We start from the raw sequence: 24,073 nt of genomic DNA, 5'->3' as shown, positions 1-24,073 counted from the left end.
TTTGATCCCTGCCTTCTATGATATTAATAAATGTGAGAAGAATTTTAAGAGAAAACAGGATGTTTTAAAATTATTCTCCAGAAATTGGAGCAATAAGTCAAATCCCAAAGGTCATCCCAACAATAAGGCCATGGAACATATCTGAAATCAGGAAAGATAAAGCTTTCAGTTTTAATGCTGGACACAGAGATAAGAACCTCTGTAACTTTTAAGGATGGTAATTTTTCCCAAAAGTGTGTGCATGGTGATGATGTGTTAGGCTCACAAAACATTGGCTTTGGTGGTTCAGGCACTATACCTCAATAGATACTTTGTCAAGTATATATTTACGCTAACTTTTAAGAAAGTTGCTGACACCTGTTCCTTAACTGAAGAGGAGCCCGGGAAGGCCACTCTGAGGTGTCTGCATAAATAACAATCACTTTCCTAAGTCTAAGGAGGACTCACCCTTGTTTTAATGGGTGCTTTATTTGGTTGGCTTGTTTTCCCAAGAGAAGCTGAAGTTGTTCTTGCATTAATCACCCTTAAAATTGCCAAGAGATAAGAGGTGACAGGAGAGAAGACAGAAGGGGAGCCTGATTCTGGATTGACAGAAAGCAACTGAGAAAGGGAAGAGTGACATCAGGGAGCCCTTGGCAGGATCATGTAATGTCAGGAAAGCCTGCCCCTGTCAGACCCCGGGAAGGATCGGGTTCATCTGCTCTTCTGTTGATCCATTATCCTAGGCAGATGCCAGTGCCTCCAAGTTTATATGAAAGCAAAAAAGGCTGAAGAGGACAGAGGGTTCCCAGATGTGTCTACTTGTGCTGAAGGCTAACCCCAACCTGCCTGGTGGAATGGAAGCAGCCGGTTTGTTTCCTGGCTCAGAAGCGCGTAGTAATGGCGCCTAGAATCCTGCAAAGTATATCAATAAGGAAGAGCAGGTCCCTGTTTCAACATGACCACTAGAAGGAGACCAGGACTCTGAAGGAAAAAGCAGGCTTTTCCCCATGACCTTTAATCTTTTCACAGCAAGGTTTATTTCAGAGTGTTCTTACCACCCAAGCAGGCACGGTATAATTAGACCATAACAAAGAAGTCACCCTCCAAGGAATGCAGTTTTATATGGCACCACCCTTTCGCCCGGACCAAAGTCCCCATTTTAGAAATGAGATTCAGGGTCATAACTGAGAAAAGCTCTACCTCCAGCCTCCCAGATCACCAATTTCTGCTGTCTCTCTAGAACCCAGCAGGGCTTCAGAGCCATTCCAAAGCCAGGCCACGATTCCTGCCAACTCATAACTACATACCAAGTCCAGATAACATAATGGGGTGGGGAAGAGCAGTCCTTAAAGATCTTAATTGTGGTTTTATTTATTTATTTATTTATTTATTTATTTATTTATTTATTTATTTATTTATTTATTTTTACCTGGGTTCAACTGTAGCATCACAATGTAACTTAAGATTTTTTTTTTTTTTTAAGAGAAATGAGTTGTCAAGACTTGCCCACCAACAACTTTTTTTGGCTCTCATGTCCAGTGGGCTCATTTCCAACTGTTTGAGACTCATGGTAATCCCAAAAATCTGTGCAGCATTGGCACAAAGGTTGTAGCACAGATGCCAACAGATGTGTAGGTAACAAACTTGTAAGGCACTTCGATCTCCAGTCTCCGCCTGGCCTCCTTGTTCCTCGTGACCACCTTGAACCATGTATATAATACTTGCAGTGAGAGATTCTGTACAAGTTGACGAACCAAGAGGATCAACAGAATTCCCACCGCAAATTTGGTCACACCTAAAACTAACATGTCAGTGGCGAGTGCCGGGATGTTCTGAATGACAGGGAGTGATTCAGCGGGCTTGGATGCGAGCTGGAAGAAACGGTTGATCCAGAATCCTATGGTCACCCCCGCCCCGGCAGCCAGAATGGTGGTGGTGTCTGCTCTGGTCGGGCTGTAGTAATCAGACACAGGGTAATTGTAACACAGGAAGAATGGCACGACTATGACGCACACAGGCAAGAGGGGACTGGCTGAGTCCAGGCAGTCGATGAAGGTCCAGGCAGGGTAGGTGAGGACAATGAGGAGCGCGGTGATCAGCACGCCACCCAGCACATCCTGGGAGAAGGAGAGAAAAGAACAGTGTGAGCCAATGCGTGCTTCCTTGTATATACGTAAAATGTTCAGTCACATGTGGATGATTTGATATTTAAAATATAATTTTTGCGTTGTTTCATTTTACAGTACATGTTCGAAGAAAGCTTAAGGCTGTAAAAAACATTGAAATGAAAATAGAAAATGCACACAGCAATCATGCTACATATCTTCTTCCAGTTTTTCCAACTTTTGTAATAAATTCTGTATTTTCTGTTTTTAGAGATAGGGTCTTGCCTTGTCACCCAGACTGTAGTGCAGGGGCCCAATGAGGGCTCACTGTAATCTCGAATTCCTGGGCTCCTGTGATTCTCCTGCCTCTCAGCCTCCAGAGTAGCTGGGACTATAGGTGCCAGCCACCACACCCAGCTAATGTTTCTATTGTTTTGTAAAGATGGGGGTCTCATTGTGTTGCCCAGGCTGGTCTTGAACTCCTGGCCTCAAGCAATCATTCTGCCTTGGCCTCTCAAAGTGCTGGGATTACAGGCGTGAGCCACTATGCCTGGTCTCTACATTTCTTAATGAATAGCCATAATCTCATTGTTTCTTCAATCTTATTTTATTACATAGATATTGTAAGTATTTAAATACTTATATCACAGTTACAAATGCCATATTCACAAAGGTGGTGCCATCCTCTCTTGGCAGGCAGGGGTCGGGACTGTAGGCTGGCTGGAGGGAAAGCCGTATTCACAGCGAGCACATCATTGTTATTTAGAGGATGTTCATTTGGGGAGGCCTGAGGAGACATTTGGGATGTGATGGAATCAAAGTTTCACCATTTCAGCATTGGCACAATCACTCTGTCTTCAGAGACAAGATTTCAAACAGTGTACATAAAATTTCATTGAGCAGATGTACCAAGCTTTATTTAATTAATCCCATTCTTTGGAACAGTGATTTTCTTTCTTCCTTTCTCCTCCTCCCTTCCTTCCCTGCTCAAAATATCTTTAACTCCTTGATGCCACACATTTTCTTTTCCTCTTAGTCTTCTTATTGCAAAATTTATTAAAAGGCGAAGTTTTAATGTAATTAATAGATCCGTAGTTCCACCACCTACAGTTAAACACTGTCTCTACTTTGGCATGTTTCCTTCTACTCTTTTTTATTTAGTTCATTATTTGTTTCTCTTGCCTAGTGTCTAATAAATGACATCTGATTTGGGTAAATGATGGGTGAGAATTAGATCTTAGAAACAGTCACTAAGGCAACAGCAAGTTTCGCAGAGTAGCAGGCATCCATTCACACTTCCGTGTCTGAGTGCCTGCTGTATGCCAGACACAGCGCTAGGGAATCCAGCGTGAACCAGACAAACACAATCCCCGCCTATGCCGCAGACCTTGCGGTCTAGTGCGAGACAGACAGTCGCCGTTATTTAAGAGGGGAAGAGGCTGGAAAGCAGAGAGTAAACACAGGCAGGAGTAAATACAGGGCTATACTGTCCAATCCACCCCATAAGGAAGACATCCTGGGAGCAACATGAAGCCTCTGAAGTAGCTCTCACTGGGTAACAACATGACTAGATTTTCTCTTTTAGAAGGTGGTTCTGACTGCAGTGCAGAGAGGTGAGGAGCCTGCCTGTCTCCTGGGGGGGGCAGCCTCTCACTTCCTGCCCCATCACCATCCTTCCCCTCCATTATGCCCTCAGGCTCTGGATCTCCACGGTCTCCCTCCCAGTGGTTCATTTTCTTGCACCTAAGAATATGGATGGAGGCCGGGCGCGGTGGCTCACGCCTGTAATCCTAGCACTCTGGGAGGCCGAGGCAGGCGGATTGCTGAAGGTCAGGAGTTCAAAACCAGCCTGAGCGAGACCCCGTCTCTACCATAAAAATAGAAATTAATTGGCCAACTAATATATATAATATAAAAATCAGCCGGGCATGGTGGCTCGTGCTTGTAGTCCCAGCTACGCAGGAGGCTGAGGCAGCAGGATCGCTTGAGCCCAGGAGTTTGAGGTTGCTGTGAGCTAGGCTGACGCCACGGCACTCACTCTAGCCTAGGCAAGAAAGCGAGACTCTGTCTCAAAAAAAAAAAAAAAAAAAAAAAAAAAAAAAAAAAGAATATGGATGGATGTTGTCATGATTTTGGGAAAAAAAGAAAAATCCTTCCTTTAAGCTTCCTGGTTGCCAAAATTGAGCCAAACTCTTTGAATTTTCTTTACATGTTGCCTCCAGTTTCTCAACTTGACATACAGCTGCTGCCTCACCTCCTGACTTAGATGATACATTACTCTCAAAGGCCACTGACTAGACATTCCTTGGTTTATTTTCATTAATATCTATGTCTTCCAACCAACAGCCCCATATTTCTCCTTGGGGACCCATGAGGTTCTGGGAAATTATGGAGTTGAAGCACATGACCTATGTAAGCCAATCAATGCACTGGACCTCCCCAACAGTGCAGGGGTGGTCATGTGACCCAGCCAGTCCAATCAGAATGAATTATAGGGCTTTTATTTGGAATTCTCAGAGAGAGAGATGTTTTCTCTTCCTCCAAACACTGTGCCCTGGAGATTAAAACTCTTTACTTAGCAGACCCTTAATATTCAGCTTTTTATTAATGTTACCCTGCACTATCCTGGATCTTCTGTGATCTGTAAGAAGTATCTTTTTGGTTTCTTCCTTTAAGTCTTCCTCTTTCCATATCCTAAACATGGACTTTTTCTACGGATTCTATCTGCAAGCCTTATATATTTTCTCTCTTGAAGACTCTGCATAGGTCCATGGCTTTATCTCTCCATTCTCTATCTGTGAGACTCTCAAATCTGTGTTCTCAGGTATCTCTCTCAAACTCTAGGCCTGCATTTCTTTTTATTTTTTATTTCAGAATATTTCAGGGGTTCAAATGCTTTGGTTACATAAATTGCCTTGCACTGCCCAAGTTAGAACTACAAGTGTCCAGATAGCGTGCACTGCACCCATTAGGTATGAATTTACCCATCTCCTCCTCCCCGGTCCCACCTGCTCGACACCCTATGAATGTTACTTCCCATATGTGCACACAAGTGTTGATCAATTAATACATTCATCCGGATGTCCTGTCAGGCCCCTGAAACCAACTTGTCTAAAATGGAAATTACTAACCACCAAAGAGAAAAATGGGTAAAGGAAATGAGTAGTTTATAGAAAAGAAAACATAAATGCCTTTTAAATATAAGAAAATATTCCTTAACTTATAAGATATGAAAATTAAATGATACTGAGGAGAAATTGAAATGTATGTCCTCATAAAAATCAGTACTTATGCATGTTTAGAGCAGTTCTATTAATCACCCCAAATGGGAATCAACCCTAATGTCATTCCGTGGATGAAGGGATAAGTGAGCTGTGGAACACTCGGGCAATGGAATACTTATCAAAAGTAAAAAGCAACAAACTACTGATGAATGTGACAACTCGGATGAAATCTCCAGGAAATTATGCTGACTGAGAGAAGCCAAGCTCCAAGGGTTACATGCTATATGGGTTGATTTACATGACATTCTCTGAAAGATAAAACCATAGTGACAGAGAATTGTTTTAGCAGTTGCCTAAGGGGTCTAGAGGTGGGGAGAGGAGGGGACCACAAAGGGCTGGCATGAGGGACTTTTGGGGGGGGTGCAACTGCTCTGTAATGTGGCGGTCACTCAACTCTATACATATGTTCAAATTCATAGAATTTTATGACAAAAATAAAGTCAACACATTTCAAACAAATAAAAATAAGAAAGCTGGTGCTGTTTGGTTGGCACAAATGCCCGCTGCTGTCTATAAAAAGCAGGCTCTGGACACCTGGCGAGGTTCCCAGCATGCCTGCTCCCTACCTCCACCTTCCACACAAACCTGCGGAGAATCTGCTCCTCACATTTCCCTGCTGACAAAAATCCAAAGGTTTAACATCCTGCTAATGAAACTGCAGGCGGAAAGGAGGACTTGTTCTCATTAATCATATGATTGCAAAATGGTGCAACCTTTGATGGGGAGGAATTTGTCAATAGCTTTAAAAATTACACATTTATTTATCCTCCGATCCAACAGTCTCACTCTGGGACTTGACCTTAGGGACGTAACTGCCCATGTCTGAAATGAGGTTTTACAAGTTATCTATTGTACTATTGTTTGTAATGGCAAGACACTGGAAATGACCCAAGTTCCATTTATAGAAGACGAGTTAAATTTGACTCTACGATAGAGTCACACGATAGAAATATAATACTATGCAGCTGCAAGGAGAATGAGGAAGCTTCGATATGAAATGTTAAAAAGCAAGGTTCAGAACACTGCATACAGTATTGTTTAATATGTTACCATTCTGTTTTAAAACCTGGGGGAATCTATAGATACATTTTTACTGGAATACACAAAGAGGTGCACTTGGATAACGGGGGTACGCAGTTGGGAAGGAGACTTTTCACAAGATACCCTGTGTACCTTCTGAATTTTGCATCACATGAATATCCTACCTCCTTAAAAAGAAAGTGAAATGAAATTCGGTCTCTCCTTCCAAACAGTGTCTGCCTTTCAACTTCCTTATGAGTGAGGATCTCAGGACCCTTGCTGTGTCCTCTGCATGGGATGGTGTGACAGAAAGACACCTGCTGACGTCTGAGGGCAGTTTGTTTGTGTGTTTTTAAAGGAACAAGAATTTTCAGGAAAGGAGCGGAGTCAGGCACAACAGCTTGACCGCAAGCCGCAAGCCAGCCTCTCTTCTCTCGTGGGGGAGAGAAGGTCCTGCCACTCGGGTTGTCTCCCAGGCAGCTCCACTGGACTCGTGTCTGAGCCCTAAAGAAGTTGGGGAAGGTGAAAGACTCATTTTACGTAAATCTATAAAGCACCGAACTGAAGAATGTTGCTTTGGAGGCAGAGGAACTTCCAAAGGGAAGGCTCCATCTTCCTCACACCTGTAGGCCACAGAGTCCTGATGGCTGTTTCAATGACAGATGTCCTTAAATTTTAATGTGCACTGGATCTCCTAAGAAGACTGTTAAAATACAGATTCAGGGTACTGCCCTCTGATTCTGATCCGAAGTGTGGTCCAGGAATTTGCATTTCAACACTCCAACATAATTCTGATGTAACTAATCTAAATAGAAAACTCACAAATGCTAGCCTAGAGGTTTATTGTCAAAGTGCTTCAGGATACAGGTTTCCTTAACCTATCATTCCAGGTTTTCTCTCACTTTCACATTTGAGTTTTCCACTCCACTCAAATAGGTCTACTTGCTTTTCCCAAACATGCCTAATACAATTTCATCATCATAATTTTGTATTCTTTTTATGTACAGCACACTTTAACCATCTCTATCACGATCTTATCAGTTCCTGTAAGGTTAAATTCAAAAGCTACTTCCTTTCCAAAATATCTTCATATATCATCACAGTTGGAAATAACCTCTCTTTCCCTGTCCCTGAATTGAACATAAAGGGACTTGCTTAATATTACTCAAAAAGCCCTTTGCTTGTATTGCCTTTTGCTGTAGTTATGTGTTTGCCTGCTTCTCCTCTAGGTTGGTCAGCAAGGCCAGGGCTCTTATATCTTTGCATTATTCCTCAAAGCCCCCAGCACAAGGCCTCTATGTAGCAGACATTCAGTTATTGTGATTGGGAGAATGGAATGCTTTCTCTTACCCTAAATATCTATACTATGTAGTACCCATTGTTTCAAAATATAAATAAAAATGTGCCCTCCTTCCCTCTGTTTTTCTTTGTAACTGCAGTTACCAAATTCCCAGACATCTGGTTGGAACATTTTTTATAAACGAATTCTGTTTGTCTTCAATGCATCAGGAACCTAGACTATTTTGGTCCACAGCCCAGCATTTGAGGCAAAAGTAATTTTAGTCAATATGGGTGTTGGTGTCATTTTTTTTTTTTTTCCTTCTAACCACACAGTTGGATTTTCAGCCATAAAAGGTGATATTGTAATAAGACTTTTAGGTATTTTTGTAAGGAAAAACCATAGCTAATGAGTTTTCTAATTTGGGGCTCTAAATTTCTTACAATAAAATTATTCTAAACAGCTTCTAAAAATAAGAACTGTAATAATCAAAAATTTGAGAACAACTTTTTACATTAGTTTTTTTTTTTATGTTACTAAATTCACAGAAACATAAAAGATCACAAAATATCCTTCTTTGACTTGGATCTTTTGTCTTCATTTTTTTTTTCTTTTGTAAATTCAGAATTAGGAGGTGATTTCTTTGGAACTACACAGTGTTTGGCACACACATGAGGCCAGAGAGAAAACAGGTCACAGCTCTATGGAACACCAAAGGCAAACTGTAGGGCAAGTGACAATGTAATAGAGAACAAAAACAGAGATGGGGAGAAACTAACCAGCAATGGGAGAATTCTGTCCTGAACAAGTGGATTTGGGGGACAGAAAGGGGGAAAAGAAGAGAGGAAGGAGAGCATATAGTTTATAAAGACAGATGAAATATAGAGAAGATAGGTAAAGATAATTGTGCAAAAGGCATGATATGGAAAAGATATGAGAGCAAAAATGGCAGAATAAATACTCTTTACTTTGCAAGGAAATTTAAACTCCTTTTCATAGAGGAATATAGTTAGACTACAAAGTATACAAAATACACAACATAATTCAAACACCTAGGCTCAATAATTTCATCCCTAGGAATTTAAGAAAATAATCAGGGAAGATAATAAAGCGGCTCACAAAGGTTTACATATAGGGATGATTCTTGCTGACTTACTTCAGGTCATGCCAATTAAGTCCAAAAAGGAACACGTGCTCCGTTACAGAAACATCAGGAAATACAAACAAGCAAAAATAGTATAAAGAATGGAGCATATGTCATAGTAGGAATCTAGAAAGATACAAATCAACCATATGTTGCTTACTCAAAAAATGAGATAAAAATACATACTGCTTTTTAATTTAATAATATAGCAGGAATATTTTCCATTTGAAAATGTAGATTTCTGCAACCTCTTTTTTTAATGCTTTCAAAGTAACCATAAGTTAAATGTTATAAACTTTACATAAAGGATGACCCTAATTTTATATAAATATATACTTGTATAGATGGATAGAATGTCAGAGGGAAATAAAAATGTTAAGAGTTGTTTTCTGTGTTAGGATATTACAGATGACTATTATCTTCTCTATACTCTACAGTATTTTCCAAATTTTCTACGGTCAATGCGTGGTTTTTTTTATTATTAATATAAACAAATGTAATTAGGAGGAAAAAATCAGGATGTTAAAATCAGAATGCTTCAAAGTACACTAAAGTAGGAATAATGAAGTAAGGCTTATAATTTTTCACATCATGCCAAAGAAATGAAATGGCCCCAAGAATCTATACAATAATCTAACATGCCATCCCTCCATGATCTAAGTAACATATAAAATAAAGTTACATAAGATGCATTCCCAGCACTACCTCACAGATTACGTTGTTTGAAATAAAATCAACATTTAATTCAATTTACCATCCTAGGTTTTAAATTATTTTTAAAAAATCATTACATCAAACTAATATTTTTCAAAGTTAAAATGCAAGAGGATCTAAATCCCTTTGATTTTTATATCTATGCTCATTTTCACATTTATAAAACATAGTGTTTAGATAAAAGCTTGAGTTTTATTATATCTCATTATAGGAAACAATAATAGAGACAGGCAATCTAAATGTTTAGAAAAGAATGCTAATAGAGCTATCCCAAGCATCAGAACAAATTTTAGTGAATGCCTATATAAACACATAAAACAGAGCATTTTAATTCGCAGCCAAAGAGAAACACTCCTCATTTTAGTAAACACCTCTAAGTATTTCAACAGTAGGCCCTAACCCTGAGAACTCCCAGCATTTGTGAATTCTGACCCTACATCACATTCCCATATGCAGTTTCCTGCGACAAATTTACATTCTATCTCCAAACATCTTCACTGAAGAATGCTATTGAACAGGGCAACACAACACAAGGTTAGCTAACTAGAAAGACGGGGTGAGAACAAACCCATTCATTCGATTGTTAGGAAAGAATGCATTCAGATCTTGGAACTATTTATGCTGAGAACTCTATGATTCTGGCATCTTCCCCTCTGCCAGGTCCCCTGCTGAGAATGTGAAGGGCCTTCTCTGCCCTTGGCTGCCTTCACAGAGTGAGCTGAAGCCAGGAGCAGAGTAAAAGCCAAGACCTACTTCTTTGCAGATGCCGTGAATGCTTTGAATGCAAGCAGCCACTGACATTAAAACTCAAACCCTGCAGTTATTCTAGAAAATAACTTTTAGTTGTAGATCAGTGTTTCCTAGTTAAGACACTCAGAATATTTATTCTTTTCTATGCTAGCTCACAGTTCGATTTCTAAGAATAACGCAGATGATTCAATAGCAGCCAAATGGAAAGGAGGAGGCAAGGTTGTTCATGAATATGAATATAAATGATTAAAGAGAGAAACCTATGAGTTATATAATTAGCATATGTATAGGGGAGAAAAAGTGAATATGCGTAAGTTAAAAAATATTACTTTCTTATTAAAGCACATCAATGTCCACAGAGATCAGTCAAAAGCAGGAAGCCCATTTACCTTGCCACAAGGTGTGAGCAAAGGCAACAGAATCTCCTGATATTAATAGGTCTTTGAGTGGGGTACCCTATCACTGAAACCCTTCCTTTCCATGCCATGACTGTTTTCTGAGCCATTTTGGATATTCTAGCATTGTTACAAATCTAAGACCTAAAGACACTAGGCATGGATTTCTACGGTTATAAAACTTTTTGAAAACTCACTGAAGCTCAGCAGTAACTATGTGAGGTAGAAAAAGGTATGTTACCTCGCACCTTCTGTAATTTTAGAATAAATGTCACTTGGAAAATAAATATTTGTAAACCTTCAGTAGAAATTATGTTGACTTTTTTAAAACATAAAATGGTTTTCCATAAGTATGTTAAGAAAAATTATACAAAATACTGACATAAGATAAAACCTTATTTCTACGTCACCTGGGGGCAAAGGCCACCCAAGGATTATAGAAGAGAAAGTACTTTGTTCGACTCCTATTTACTATTGGTTAGAGGTCTCAGACTTACTGGAGTGACAGGTTAGTTGGCAGATTTTTATCTGGTAGAAAGGTAAATACTTTCTGTTCAGTGGAAATGATTCCTCCAAAGATTATAGTTTCTGGTAAGAAACCAGAAACTATACCATATAGGACAGTAACTCCATAGAACATATAACCAATTCTGTATATAACCCAGCAATCTTAATGTGATACTTCTTTATTAAATTGTCTATACAATTTATTTACTAGTTCTTTCATTAAATCTTACTGGTGCCTTCATTAATTAATGAATCAAATAAAAAATCTGCCACATATTCATATTTAGAAGAAAGTTTTGACTTTACCATTTAAAATTATATGCTGGTAAGTGGATAATTATTTCAGTGTTTATTCATATGACTAAAGATTTATAAAGAAAATTATCTTAGATGATTGCATATGCACATTCCATATAGTGATACTTAAATTTTAATCTTGTTTTTCCTTTTATATTCTCCTTAAATGACACTAGTTTGCTAAAAAGATAAATAAGGCAGGTATTATACTTCTTAATGTGATGTTATAAAAAATATGTTTGCATGTGTTTTATATTATAATATCAATATTAACTAAAAAGTTATTTCGGTATACTATATATTTCTAAACTTTATTCAATGTAAGTATGATTTAGGAAATAATCACTTGCTTGTTCTGGCTTCATAGAATCTAACAAGTCCAAACAATAGTTCTTCATGAAACAGACAAAATTTCCCCACCCATAATTCACATTAATATGAACAGTTCTAATTATAATGAATCACAGGATTAGGCAGATCAATGGGATTATGACATTAGATCAAACAAGCCTCCAGACAGTTATAACATCATCTTTGACAACTGCTAAGCAGCTTGTGAGAATGACAAGTACAGGGAAGGGCAACCTAGTAGAAGACACAAAATATACTGTCAAATATTTAAGTGATTTTTCTCAAATCTGGGTGGGCAGAGGAGCCTCTGAGAAACAAGAAAAAAAGAGAGTCATGTTGAATGTAATATAATTGTTTAACAGGCCTGTACGTGTTGAAATTTAATTGACCTTGTTACCATATTTGCTGGGATGTGTGTAGATTGTCTCAGTGCTTTTCAAATTGTATCTTGCATTCACATCTGCTGGGAAGCTCATTAAAATGCAGGTTCTAATTCAGTAGGTCTGGGCGGGGCCTAAGAGTCTGCATTTCTCACCAGGTCCCAGATGATGCTGAGGCATCAGCAGATTACACCTGTGAAAGGCAAACACTATCTCACCAAAATCACAGAGGCCAGTGTGAGCTCTTCATGCTAAAAATGGCATGTCAGGGCCGGGCGTGGTGGCTCATGCCTGTAATCCTAGCACTCTGGGAGGCCAAGGCGGGAGGATCGCTGGAGGTCAGGAGTTCGACACCAGCCTGAGCAAGAGCAAGACCCTGTCTTTACTAAAAATGGAAAGAAATTAATCAGACAGCTAAAAATATATAGAAAAAATTAGCCGGGCATGGTGGTGCATGCCTGTAGTCCCAGCTACTTAGGAGGCTGAGGCAGAAGGATTGCTTGAGCCCAGGAGTTTGAGGTTGCTGTGAGCTAGGCTGATGCCATAGCACTCTAGCCTGGGCAACAGAGTGAGACTCTGTCTCAAAAAAAAAAAAAAAATGTATCAAGTGAGAAGAAGTTAAAACCACTGAACTTTGTTATGATGGAGAAGTGACATCCAAGATGTAATGAGGTATAAGATTGTGGTGCTTGGGTGACCCTTTGTTTTCAGAAATGTAGCGAGAGCTCAGGAGTATGGTGTGGAGAGCAAACTATGCCATAGATCTATGCACGTGAAATAACTTTATGCCAGTGTCAGGGCTTTAAAAAAATCAAATATATCACAGTACTTACAAGAAACCCTATGTGCATTTAAACATATGATTCATGAAGTATTTATTACCTTTCCCAAGTGAGCATGTTTTAAGGAACATTTACACAGATGTACATAAACACAGACCTCAGTAATGTTTTGAGATGAAGTTCTAGACCTTTAGCTGATTTTCAGAGCATAGATGCAAGCCAGCTATGTCACTCTTCCACTTCTGTCTGCTGCACCCCAATTAATGTTTGTCAGATCACCAACAGGATATATTTTGGTAATAAACCAGCTCTAGGGCAGTTTTATGGCCGTGGTAGATAAACAATCTATTTGTCCTTGTGTGACTGACTGGCTACTACTCTTTCTTTTCACAGGCGACTTAGCCTAGCCCGATTCTCTAAATTTTTTAAGATGGAATTTCTCATTTTGAAACACCACCACAGAGAGAGAAAGGAGGGATATTAATTCTGTTGAGAACTTGGTTCCCTTGTTCAATTGCATCTGGGAGGTAGGGTTGCAATGATTAAGAGGAATTTTGCAAATCAACGGTTTGTGTGTTTTAAAATTGATTCCCGAACAATAAAAAGGACAAAAGACATAAGCTCTTTGAAACTCATGTACTCATTTGGTTGCCAAAATTTGTATTAAGTGTTGTTCTACTTTTAAAAAAGAAAAAAAGATATAGTGGGGGAAAAAAAAAGAAAGAAAAAAGAAATCATAAGAAATGCAAATATTGGTGGAAGAAGTGTTAGCTTTCATCACAGTGAAATCTAAAATCTTCCTTCTCTTCTAGGAAATCATCATGTAAATAATAATAGAGCTCAAATAATTATTCAATCATTCAATAACTATCATGTGTTTTTATTTCTAATTAGCTATCACTTACCAATAAATATATTTGGAGAGAGGGAGAATAAGATATACTATCTATCCATTAAACAAAAATAGCTCTTATGTTTTGGGATAACAAGTTAGGCTCACTGTTAAAAAAAGCATTTCAGAGCCCTTTGCCCATCCCCCCACGCATACCCACATTTTTACAACAGTAGCACCGTACTGTACAAGCTGTTCTTCAATCTGCTTTTTAGAATTAGTATGTCACAGACACCTTTCCATAATAACAGAGCATAACAGAGCTATATTAGAGGTGGCTCTCTGTATCCACAGGCTCTGCACCCATGGATTCAACCAACCTCAGAATGAAAAGTATTTGGAAAATAAAATGGGTGGTTGCATCTGTACTGAACATGCACAGACTTCTTTTCCTTGTCATTATAACAATAAAGCATAACAACTGTTTACATAGATTTTACATTGTACTAGGTACTATACCTAGAGACGATTTAAAGTATTAGTATATGAGAGGATGTGTGGAAATTATATGCAAATACTATGACGTTTTATATAAGGGAGCATCCATGGATTTGGTAACCATGGGGGGTCCTGGAACCAATCCCCAACAGATACTGAGGGAAAATTGTATTTTAAGGGCTGTATAATATTCTATTCTATGGAAATACCATGCTTTATTTAACTAGATCTGATTGATGGACATTTCATATTAATATATTTTCACTGTTTGCAATTAAACGCATTCATGAATATTCTGGAGGCACAGTATAGAATGGTAATTACTATTATTTATTTATTTTTTTGAGACATAGTCTCACTGGGCTAGAGTGCTATGGCATCAACCTAGCTCACAGCAACCTCAAACTCCTGGGCTCAGGCAATCCTTCTGCCTCAGCCTCCCAAGTAGCTGGGACTACAGGTATGCACCACCATGCCTGGCTAATTTTTTCTATATATATTTTTAGTTTTCCAATTAATTTCTTTCTATTTATAGTGCAGATGGGGTCTTGCTCTTACTCAGGCTGGTTTTGAGCTCCTGACCTTGAGCGATCCTCCCACCTTGGCCTTCCAGAGTGCTAGGATTACAGGTGTGAGCCACTGTGCCCAGCCTAGAATGGTAATTAAAAGCATGCATTCTGAAGTCAGACTACTTGGTTTTATTTTTTTTTTAATTTTTTTATTATCTCATATTCTATGGGTACAAATATTGTTAGGGTTACCTGTCTTGCCCCTGCCCCCCCTCCCCACCCCGCTATGCCAGAGCTTCAAGCATGCCCAGCCGCAGACTGCTTGGTTTTAAATCTCCAGTCTTTCACCAACTACATGACCTTGGTCTGTTACTTCTCTATACCTTATCTATAAAAAGGGGATAATAATAGTACCTCCCTTTAGTGTTTCTGTTAACTACTCTATGAGGCAGTTAATATATGTAAAGTACTTAGAATGGTGCCTAGCAGATCAAATACTTAGAAATATATCTAATATATGATATGCAAAACCTCTACACAGAAACAACATTTCTGAGATAAATAAAAGACGTAAATAAAGAGATGTACTATGCCCATGTATTGGAATACTCAATATTGCAAAAGATGCTAATTCTTCCAAATTGATCTATAGCTTCAATTTAATCCCAATAAAAAATCCAGCGTTGAAGAAAATGGCAAGCAGATTCCAAAATTTATATGAAAATACAAATGGCCAAGAATAGCAAAGATAATTTTGAAGAAAAAGATTGGAAGACTTTCACTACCTGACATGAACACTTATAACAAAGGCAGTAAATAAGACAGTAATATTGGCATGAAAATAGAGAAACAGACTAATGGAAAGAGCATGGAGTCCAGATACACAATTTCACTTTCTGCAGTTTCACTTACCCACAGTCACTGTGTTCTGAAAATAGGTGACTATAATACAATATTTGAGAGAGAGGCAAAGGGACAGATCACATTCACATACCTTGTATTGCAATATATTATAATTATTCTATTTTATCATTAGTTACTTTTGTTAATCTCTTACTGTGCCTAATTTAAACTTTATCATAGGTACGTATGGATAGGAATAATCACAGTATGTATAGGGTTCAGTACTATCTACAGTTTCAGATATCTACAGAGGGTCTTGAAATGTATCTCCCTTAGACAAGGGGATACTACTACATATAGAAAGTATAAACAGTCACTTGATCTATGACAAAGTTGCTATTTCAGTAAAAGGATAGAGGATAATTCTTTCCACAACTGGTACTGAGTAAGATTGGGTATCCACATAGATAAAAAATGATTCACAAAATCAATTTGATGTAGATCTAAATAAGAAAAATAATATAACTTCTCAAATATAAGAGAATACCTTTATGATCTTGTAGTAAATAAAGATATCTTAAACAGAACACAAAAAAAATTATAACATATGGTAAGGACTGATGAATTGTACTATATTAAGAACTTCTGTTTACCAAAAGATACCATTTTTAGAGTGAAAAAGCAAGTTATAGAGTAGGAAAAAAAAGCAATATATGTATATGATCAACAACTCACCAATAAATAAGTAAAAGACAAGCAACTCAATAAAAAAAAATCAGTAAAAGACAGTCACCCCCAAAGAAGGATATCTAAATGGCTAATAAACATATGAAAAGAAGCTAAATGTCATTATTCAGAGAAATCAAAACCACATGAGATCCGAAGACATGCCCCCCCCCCCCGCCCCAATGGCTAAAATGAAAGTGACATTAACAAGTGCAGACAGAGATGTGGAGAACTGGAAATCTTATACACTACTGGTGAGAGTGTAAACTGGTAACATTCTTTGGAAAACACAACTGTACATACTAAAGCTGAACATATGCATGCCACATTGCCCAGCAATTTTCTATCTAAATTCATATTTAAAAGGAAAACATATAGTTGCTCTAAAAGGCATGTAAAAGAAAGTTTGGGGTAACATTTATAATAGCCTCAAACTGGAGACAACCCAAATGTACATCAATATTAGAAGGGATAATGTGTGATGTAGTTACAAATTGAGTATTATACAACAAAAATTAATTAACTAAAGCTACATACAACATGGGTGAATTTCACAAACATACCAGGAAGTACAAGAAGCCCAATGCAGAAGGAAGCATACTGTATAATTCCATTTACATGAAGTTTGACTAACTTATGTCAGAGATCTGGGAAGCAGGTACCTTTGGGGAGATGCGGAGAAAGCGGCATAAGAGAACTTCCAAGGTCCAGATAATGCAGTATTTCCTAACGTGGGTGATGGTTACTTAGGTGTGTTTACTTGATGTAACATTAATTGAGCTGACATCTGTAATTTGCGTCCTTTTTCTATGTATGCTACACAACAATAAAATATCATTAAGTTTAAAAATTTGTTTTGAAACAAAAAAAGTGGAGCCCCAGATTTCATGTCCTACACATTTGTAAGATACCAATACCTCTCCTTAATCTCTAGGTACCACTTGTGTACCTATATATATCCAAGAACCAGTTACCAGTTCTCTATTCATGAAATTCTCAAATCTGAACTGTAGAATTTTTTGTCTATCCCTGGTGACATCATCCTCCCATTTATTAAATGAAATGTGCAAAGCATAAAGCAGCATGTCTTGAGGTACTACTGCCAGGAGTCTTCCCTCTCTTCTAAAAACTGGTCCCTCAAGTAGCCCCAGGGCTGCTGGCCAACCATACCAAGGTCACTTCTTACACATCTCTACACCTGCCGCACTCAACTCTTTTGAGTTCTAGAAACACAAAAGCAAACATCCATGCTTGAACAGTATCTGCTGTTGTGTGACACTTTCTATTACGTTTTTCACATGTCGAAGGTTATTCCTACAGGCAAAACAAAATTATGTTGAAAAGAATATTAGATGTATGATCTGGCCTGGACTCCCATGATGAATGCCATATTCAGACTCATGGATGAATCTTGTCAAATCTGACTCAATAAAGTATAGCGAAATAAGAGAAAAAATATTATTTACCAACAGAGGACAGATAATATCCATTGCGATCCACTAGACATTTACTGTACGCTACAGTCAGGCACACTGCTGGGAACTGTATGTGTGGGGTGTATACAAAGGTGAAGCAAATAAGATTCTCACCCTGAAAGGACTCACAATCTAATGGGATGAACAGGCATGAATATAACCAACCATGTGCTCATATCATAGCTTGCCTTTACTGTAAATAAATTGATATTTATACACTCAAATGCAATACAGATTGAGTATCCCGAATCCGAAAATTCAAAATTTGAAATACTCCAAAATCTGAAATTGTTTGAGCACTGACATGGTGCCACAAGTGGAAAATTCCATACCTGACTTCATGTGATGGGTCACATATTATTAAAAATATTGTATAAAATTACCTTCAGGACATGTGTATAAAGTATATATAAAACATAAATGAATTTTGTGTTTAAACTCGGGTCCCACAACAATCGGTTGCATCATCCCCTCAAAAACTCTTTCAAGTATACTATTTCTAGACAAGTCTCCTCACCACCCAACTCCATCACTATAACTCTGCCTTGTCCAGATGTCATAGAAATGGAATCTAATGGTATGCAGCCTTTTCCGTTGGCCTCTTTCATTTAATATAATTCACAGAAGAACCATCCAAGGTGTTGCATGCAATAGTTCACTCCTTATTATTGCTGAGTGGTAACCACTGAATGGATGTACCATAGTTTATCTATTCACCAATTGAAGGACATCAGGTAGTTCTCAGTTTTTAGAGATTAGGAATAAAGCTGCTATTTCAATAAATATTTAGTCGCATAATGTTAAATTGCTGAATATTGTTCTGTATCTTGATATATCAATTATTTAATTGGGTAAATCTTTACTGTTGCATATTAGATTGTTTCCAATATTGTACTACTTTCAGTAACACTACAACCTAATTTAAATGTCTGTATGCATTTGTAATCCAAAAAGCAAGTACCTAATAAAAGACAGAAACTAACTTATGATGTTAGTTTGGAGACAAATGGAGACTGATTACTATGGAAGGTTTAATCAATCCCTTATTCTTAATGATTTTACCCATAACTGGGACTTACCTAGAAACACAGAGGCAACACACAGCAGTGCTAGATCTTAAATCTGCTGTCCCTGAATGTGGTTGTCTTTTATTTATTTGGGAAAAGTGGAGGCATTCTCAATTCAACCTGCAAGCACTTTCCCAAGTGAGCTTCCTGTTCAGCAATCTGGGATTTAAGTAGCACTTCTGGATCTTTCTCATTCAGGTAAACTACTTGCTTCCCAAGAGCCACCTCGACTAGCTCTCTCGGCTGAGGTGGGCCGTCTCCGTAGCTGGAGTCCCAGCTCCTTTGGCCACCCAGCCATTAGCCTCGGGGCGTCCCCCTTGTTGCCTTCCCATTCAGGCTGTCAGTTCACTGCCATGCTCCTTGGGGTCCGACAACACACCCCACTGGAGCAACCTCTGAGGCGCCAGAGCTTGGAATGTCAGTGGCCACCTGGTGTCCAGTGCAGCAGAAAGGACATGAGTGGTTTCCGGTCTGAGGCAAAGTGACCCAGGGCCAGCCTGCCTGCTTCAGCCCTTAGACCTTGGCTCACTGCCACGTAAGGACCTCTGATCTTGGCATCATTCTGGTGCTGTCACCAACTTCTGTCTTTGCACATCTTCTGCGGGCTGTACCCAGGGCTCACTCCAGCTCCCCGCCTAGATTTAGAGCCCTTCTGGCAGCCAATGCACCCCGCACTTACAGGTCAGGCGGGGATTATGCCCCAACTGTAGCTTTTCGAACAGTGTTGGGAAAAGAGATAAAAAATTAATTTGCTTGTGTTTCTTGTTAGGAACACATACCACCACAAGCAGTTCTTGCTGGAAATTGTGCTAAGCCCCAATTTCGTTTCAACTAATATAGAAGCCTAAAATGCCTTCAATTTCCCTTTACATCATCCCAACAATGGCTGTCTGAACTTCTCCTTTGGTGGCTAACTAATAATGATTTATTTTGTCCTAAAAAAAAATACAACTTTAAAAACAAGAGGAGATGAATGTTTTACCATGAGTACTTATTACTTTGGAAACCAGAAATAATTCTCTATTTTTACAAAAGGGTAGAAATATTTCTCTTTGGGGTAAAAAGAAAACAATGGGCATAATAACATGATGACTGATGCTCAAAAACATAACCGAATTCCCTTTTTTATCTCAGTAACTCAACCAGCACGGTGTAACAAGAAAGTAAGGCTTGCTAGGGTATAATTTATATTACAATCAGCTTTTTTTCCCTATTAAGTAAGGCAGCTTGAAGGTTTTTTGTTTTAAAAGTAGTTTTAGACAACATGAAAAAACATACCAAAAATGCTCTAGACCAAAGCCAGAACACAGTTTTGTATGGTCTGCAGATAATTTAATATTTGAGAAGCCTTTTAATATCCTCCAACTCCAACCAAAACTAAAGCAATACTTAGGGGGAAAAATAAATGAGTAAGTAAATAAAACCTGATATCTATATAATTATGCACAGATCAAACAATTTAGGGACAATAAAATAGAACAGCATTTCACCCAGTTCCATCCAACATAACGAAACAACCATTCACTATTTATTCATATTTCACATATTCACTAATCTAACAACAAAAATTCTGGCTAATTTTACTGTTAATATATTTGGGATGATTGCTTTACCAGTCAAAGGACTTAAAATCAGTTCTGAGTAAGTCACACAATTCAGGGCATCACAAATATTGTATGATCAACCTTCTTGATTTGCTCTAGTCCTCCTTCCTCCACAAACACAAATACAATATTAGGTCCAGTTTTTGAGCCTTTGAAAGAGTAGGAAAAATGCCACAATGTCAACGTAGAAAGTGTATCACTGGAGCTCTGTCTGCCCTCTTCTTCTGAGAACAGGAGGCACCTTAGATAACTAGCCCTCCTGGATGCCAACCCTAACCCTAACCCTTGCTGCCAATCAGAGCCCCTGTTCACAACAGGCTTGGCATTTGGTGCAGCAATGGACCTGTTATCTAGGAGAATCCAGCTAGAGATCTTTCCTGAAACTCCCCTCACTGGAGTCTTTTCAAGAATGAAACAGAAAGAATTTAAACCTAGAGCTCCCTGGGTCTAACCTCAGAGAGAAGAGCATGAATCTGCCATGCAGAATGATGCGGAGAGAGATGAGCTTGGGAAAGAGTGGTGTGGGAAGCTTCAGATGAAGGTCAAGGCTGTGGGTCCCACTCTCCTAGTGGCCAATGGCACCTCTTACCTCCTTATGCTGTGGTTATTAAAACCAATATGTTTCACTTTAAGCTTAAACTGGTTTGATTTGGTGTCTGTTACATGCATTCAAGGAGTCCTGACTTACGCGGATGCTGACCACTTGATGCGTGGGCACGCTCCACTGTGGTGGCCTTACTAGGCTCTTCCTGGGCCCTAGTCTCAGGACACTGCCTTTGAACCCCACAGGGGTGGGTCCCAGGTTCCGATTTCTGCCCTGTGACTCTGTCCCCCTGCCAAGGCTCACTAGTGCTGGGTCTGCTAGGGCAGTGGTGGGTCCAACCAAAGTCTCACCTCTATGTGTTAGAGTTTTGATCTGAGGGAGGAGTTGCTGGGAGCTGGGCTATGTGGACGGTGACACTTTGAAGGGACAAAGACGACACTCCTCAGAGCCACCTGCTTCCCATCTTTCCTGAGGCTTCGCTATTTGACCCCATCATGAATTCCGTGAGCTACTCGAGTTTTTCCAAGACACTCTACCCCTCCGCCTCTTTTTTTTCTTCAGCTGGCTCCAATTGGGTTATTCTTCAAACAAGAGAACATGAAATTATACACCAAAAAACTATTTCTGTAAATCATTGCTTCACTTAGAATGCTTTCCACTGTGGGGAAAACCGGCTCAAGCAATAAGGAACTTTGTTTTACCTTCAGTGGCGAGCCCAGGGGGAGGGTGGCCCCAGGTATGGTACAACCAGCTATTCAATGATGCCCTTGGGGCCCCCCAGGTTTTATTTCTATGTTTTGGCGTGGACAGTGCTGACTTCTCTCAAAGGCCAATTCCCCTAACTTGCCCAGCTGGCTGCTGCCTACAAGCGGGGCTGTCTCTGTTGCTGCCCACCTCCAGCAGGAGACAGAGAAACAGGGAAGCATAATCAGACTGGGAAATAATATCCTGGCAGTGGCATCAGAACGGCTTCGAGACGTATTTAAGAGCCAGAACTGATTCGGCCTGGCGACTCCCTGACGGAAAGAGATGTGGGTAGGGAGGAGCCGGGGTGTTGCCCACATTTCTTGTTTGGGCATCTTGGTAGATAGGGGTGCCCTTCCCACTGGTGGGGCCCGATCTGGTTTGGCGAGAATGGTGACACCGCCATGCAGGCTTAGCATCTCCCTGTGCTTCACTCGGGCCTGCCCAGGAGTCTAGCTGGAGCCCGTCAGCAAAGCCTTGACAGGGACAGCAAACCACATCTAACAGGGAGTGGTTTCTTAAGAGGTGAGACAAGCAAATTGTTTCTCTCCGTGAACTGGTCTTCCTGCTTATGCACAGAGAATCGTTTACATACAACAGGCAGCCACCTAAAGGATGCACTCACATGCCACGAGCATCAAAGCTGTGCGTGATCAGGATGGTTCACGATGTGAACACTGTGGGTGCCTACACACTATCTGTCTCCACCTTCCTGCCACCTTCCAGCCCAGTCTTGTTCAGGTGCATGCCCATGATTACCTTGCGAGTCCAGTCAATGATTCTGAATCCCGGCTGCACATTAAAGTCAACCAGGGAGCTTTAAAATTATCAAAGCCCAGGACCCACTTCCACATGTATATTCTACGGTATATATACCATATATATATATATATATATATATACACACAAACACCATTTATATATCTATACTGTGTGTGTACATATATATATATATATATATACACACCGTAGAATATAAATAACATAAAATTTACCATCTTCACAATTTTAAAGTATATGGTAGTATAAGAACATTTATATTGTTGTGCAATCATCACCACCGTCCAATTCCAGAACTCTTTTCATCTTGCAAAACTGAAACTCTATACACATTAAACAATAGCTCCCCATTTCTGCCACTCCCCATCCCCTGCAACCACCATTCTACTTTTTGCCTCTATGAATTTGATTACTCCAGATACCTCATGTAAGTGGAATCATACAATATTTGCCCCCCCCCTTTTTTTTTGAGACAAGAGTTTCACTCTGTTGCCCAGGCTAGAGTGCTGTGGCATCAGCCTAACTCACAGCAACCTCAAATTCCTGGGCTCAAGCGATCCTTCTGCCTCAGGCTCCCAAGTAGCTGGGACTACGGGCATGCACTACCATGCCTAGCTAATTTTTATATATATATATATGTATATATATATATATATATATATATATATGTATGTATTTTTTAATTTATACTATTTCTTTAGTAGAGGCAGGGTCTCAGTCTTGCTCAGGCTGGTCTCGAACTCCTGAGCTCAAACGATCTGCTCGCCTTGGCCTCCCAGAGTACTAGGATTACAGCTGTGAGCCACCGTGCCTGGCAATATTTGTCCTTTTATGATTAGTTTATTTCACTTGGCATAATGTCTTCAACCTTTATTCATGTTACAGTATGTACCAGAATTTCCTTTTTTTTTAAGGCTGAGTAATATTCCATTGTATGAATGCAGGCATATCTTGTTTCACTGCACTTTACTTTTGAGCTTCACAGAAACTGCTTCTACAAATTGAGGATCTGTGGCAACCCCGTGTCCAGCAAGTCTATCGGTGCCCTTTTTCCACCAACATGAGCTCACTTTGTGTCTCTGTGTCACACTTGGGTAATGCTTATACTCTTTCAACTTTTTTCATTATATTATATCTGTTATGGTGATCTGTGATCTGTGATCTTTGATATTAGTAATTATTTCGGGGTGCCACAAATTGCTCCCACATAAGATAGCAAACTTAATCCAACGTCGTGTGTGTTCTGACTGCTCCACTGACCAGCCATTCCCTTGTCTCTCTCCCTCTCCACGGGCCTCCCTATTCTCTGACTCTCAGTATTGAAATTAGGCCAATTGATAACCCTACCATGGCCTCTAAGTGTTCAAATGAAAGGAAGAATTGCATGTCTCTCACTTTACATCAAAACCTAGATTAAGCTTAGTGAGCAAGGTATATCTAAAGCTGAGATAGGCTCTGCCT

At 39.4% G+C, this 24,073-nt stretch overlaps 1 protein-coding gene across 2 annotated transcripts in view; it reads right to left on the bottom strand.

Annotated features, from left to right (window-relative positions):
• Positions 1 to 1,390: 1,390 nt before the first annotated feature.
• Positions 1,391 to 24,073, bottom strand: part of SGPP2 (sphingosine-1-phosphate phosphatase 2) — a 106,423-nt gene continuing 83,740 nt past the window's right edge. For both annotated transcript variants that reach the window (XM_012741938.2, XM_012741939.3), the window contains exon 5: positions 1,391 to 2,099. In XM_012741938.2, the coding sequence (XP_012597392.2) occupies positions 1,548 to 2,099 (552 nt within the window). In that variant the 3' untranslated portion in view covers positions 1,391 to 1,547. The remainder of the gene's footprint in view (positions 2,100 to 24,073) is intronic.

This window comes from Microcebus murinus, chromosome 8, assembly GCF_040939455.1.
Source record: "Microcebus murinus isolate Inina chromosome 8, M.murinus_Inina_mat1.0, whole genome shotgun sequence".
Classification (NCBI taxonomy): domain Eukaryota; kingdom Metazoa; phylum Chordata; class Mammalia; order Primates; family Cheirogaleidae; genus Microcebus; species Microcebus murinus.
This window is presented reverse-complemented; position numbering and strand designations above follow the sequence as displayed.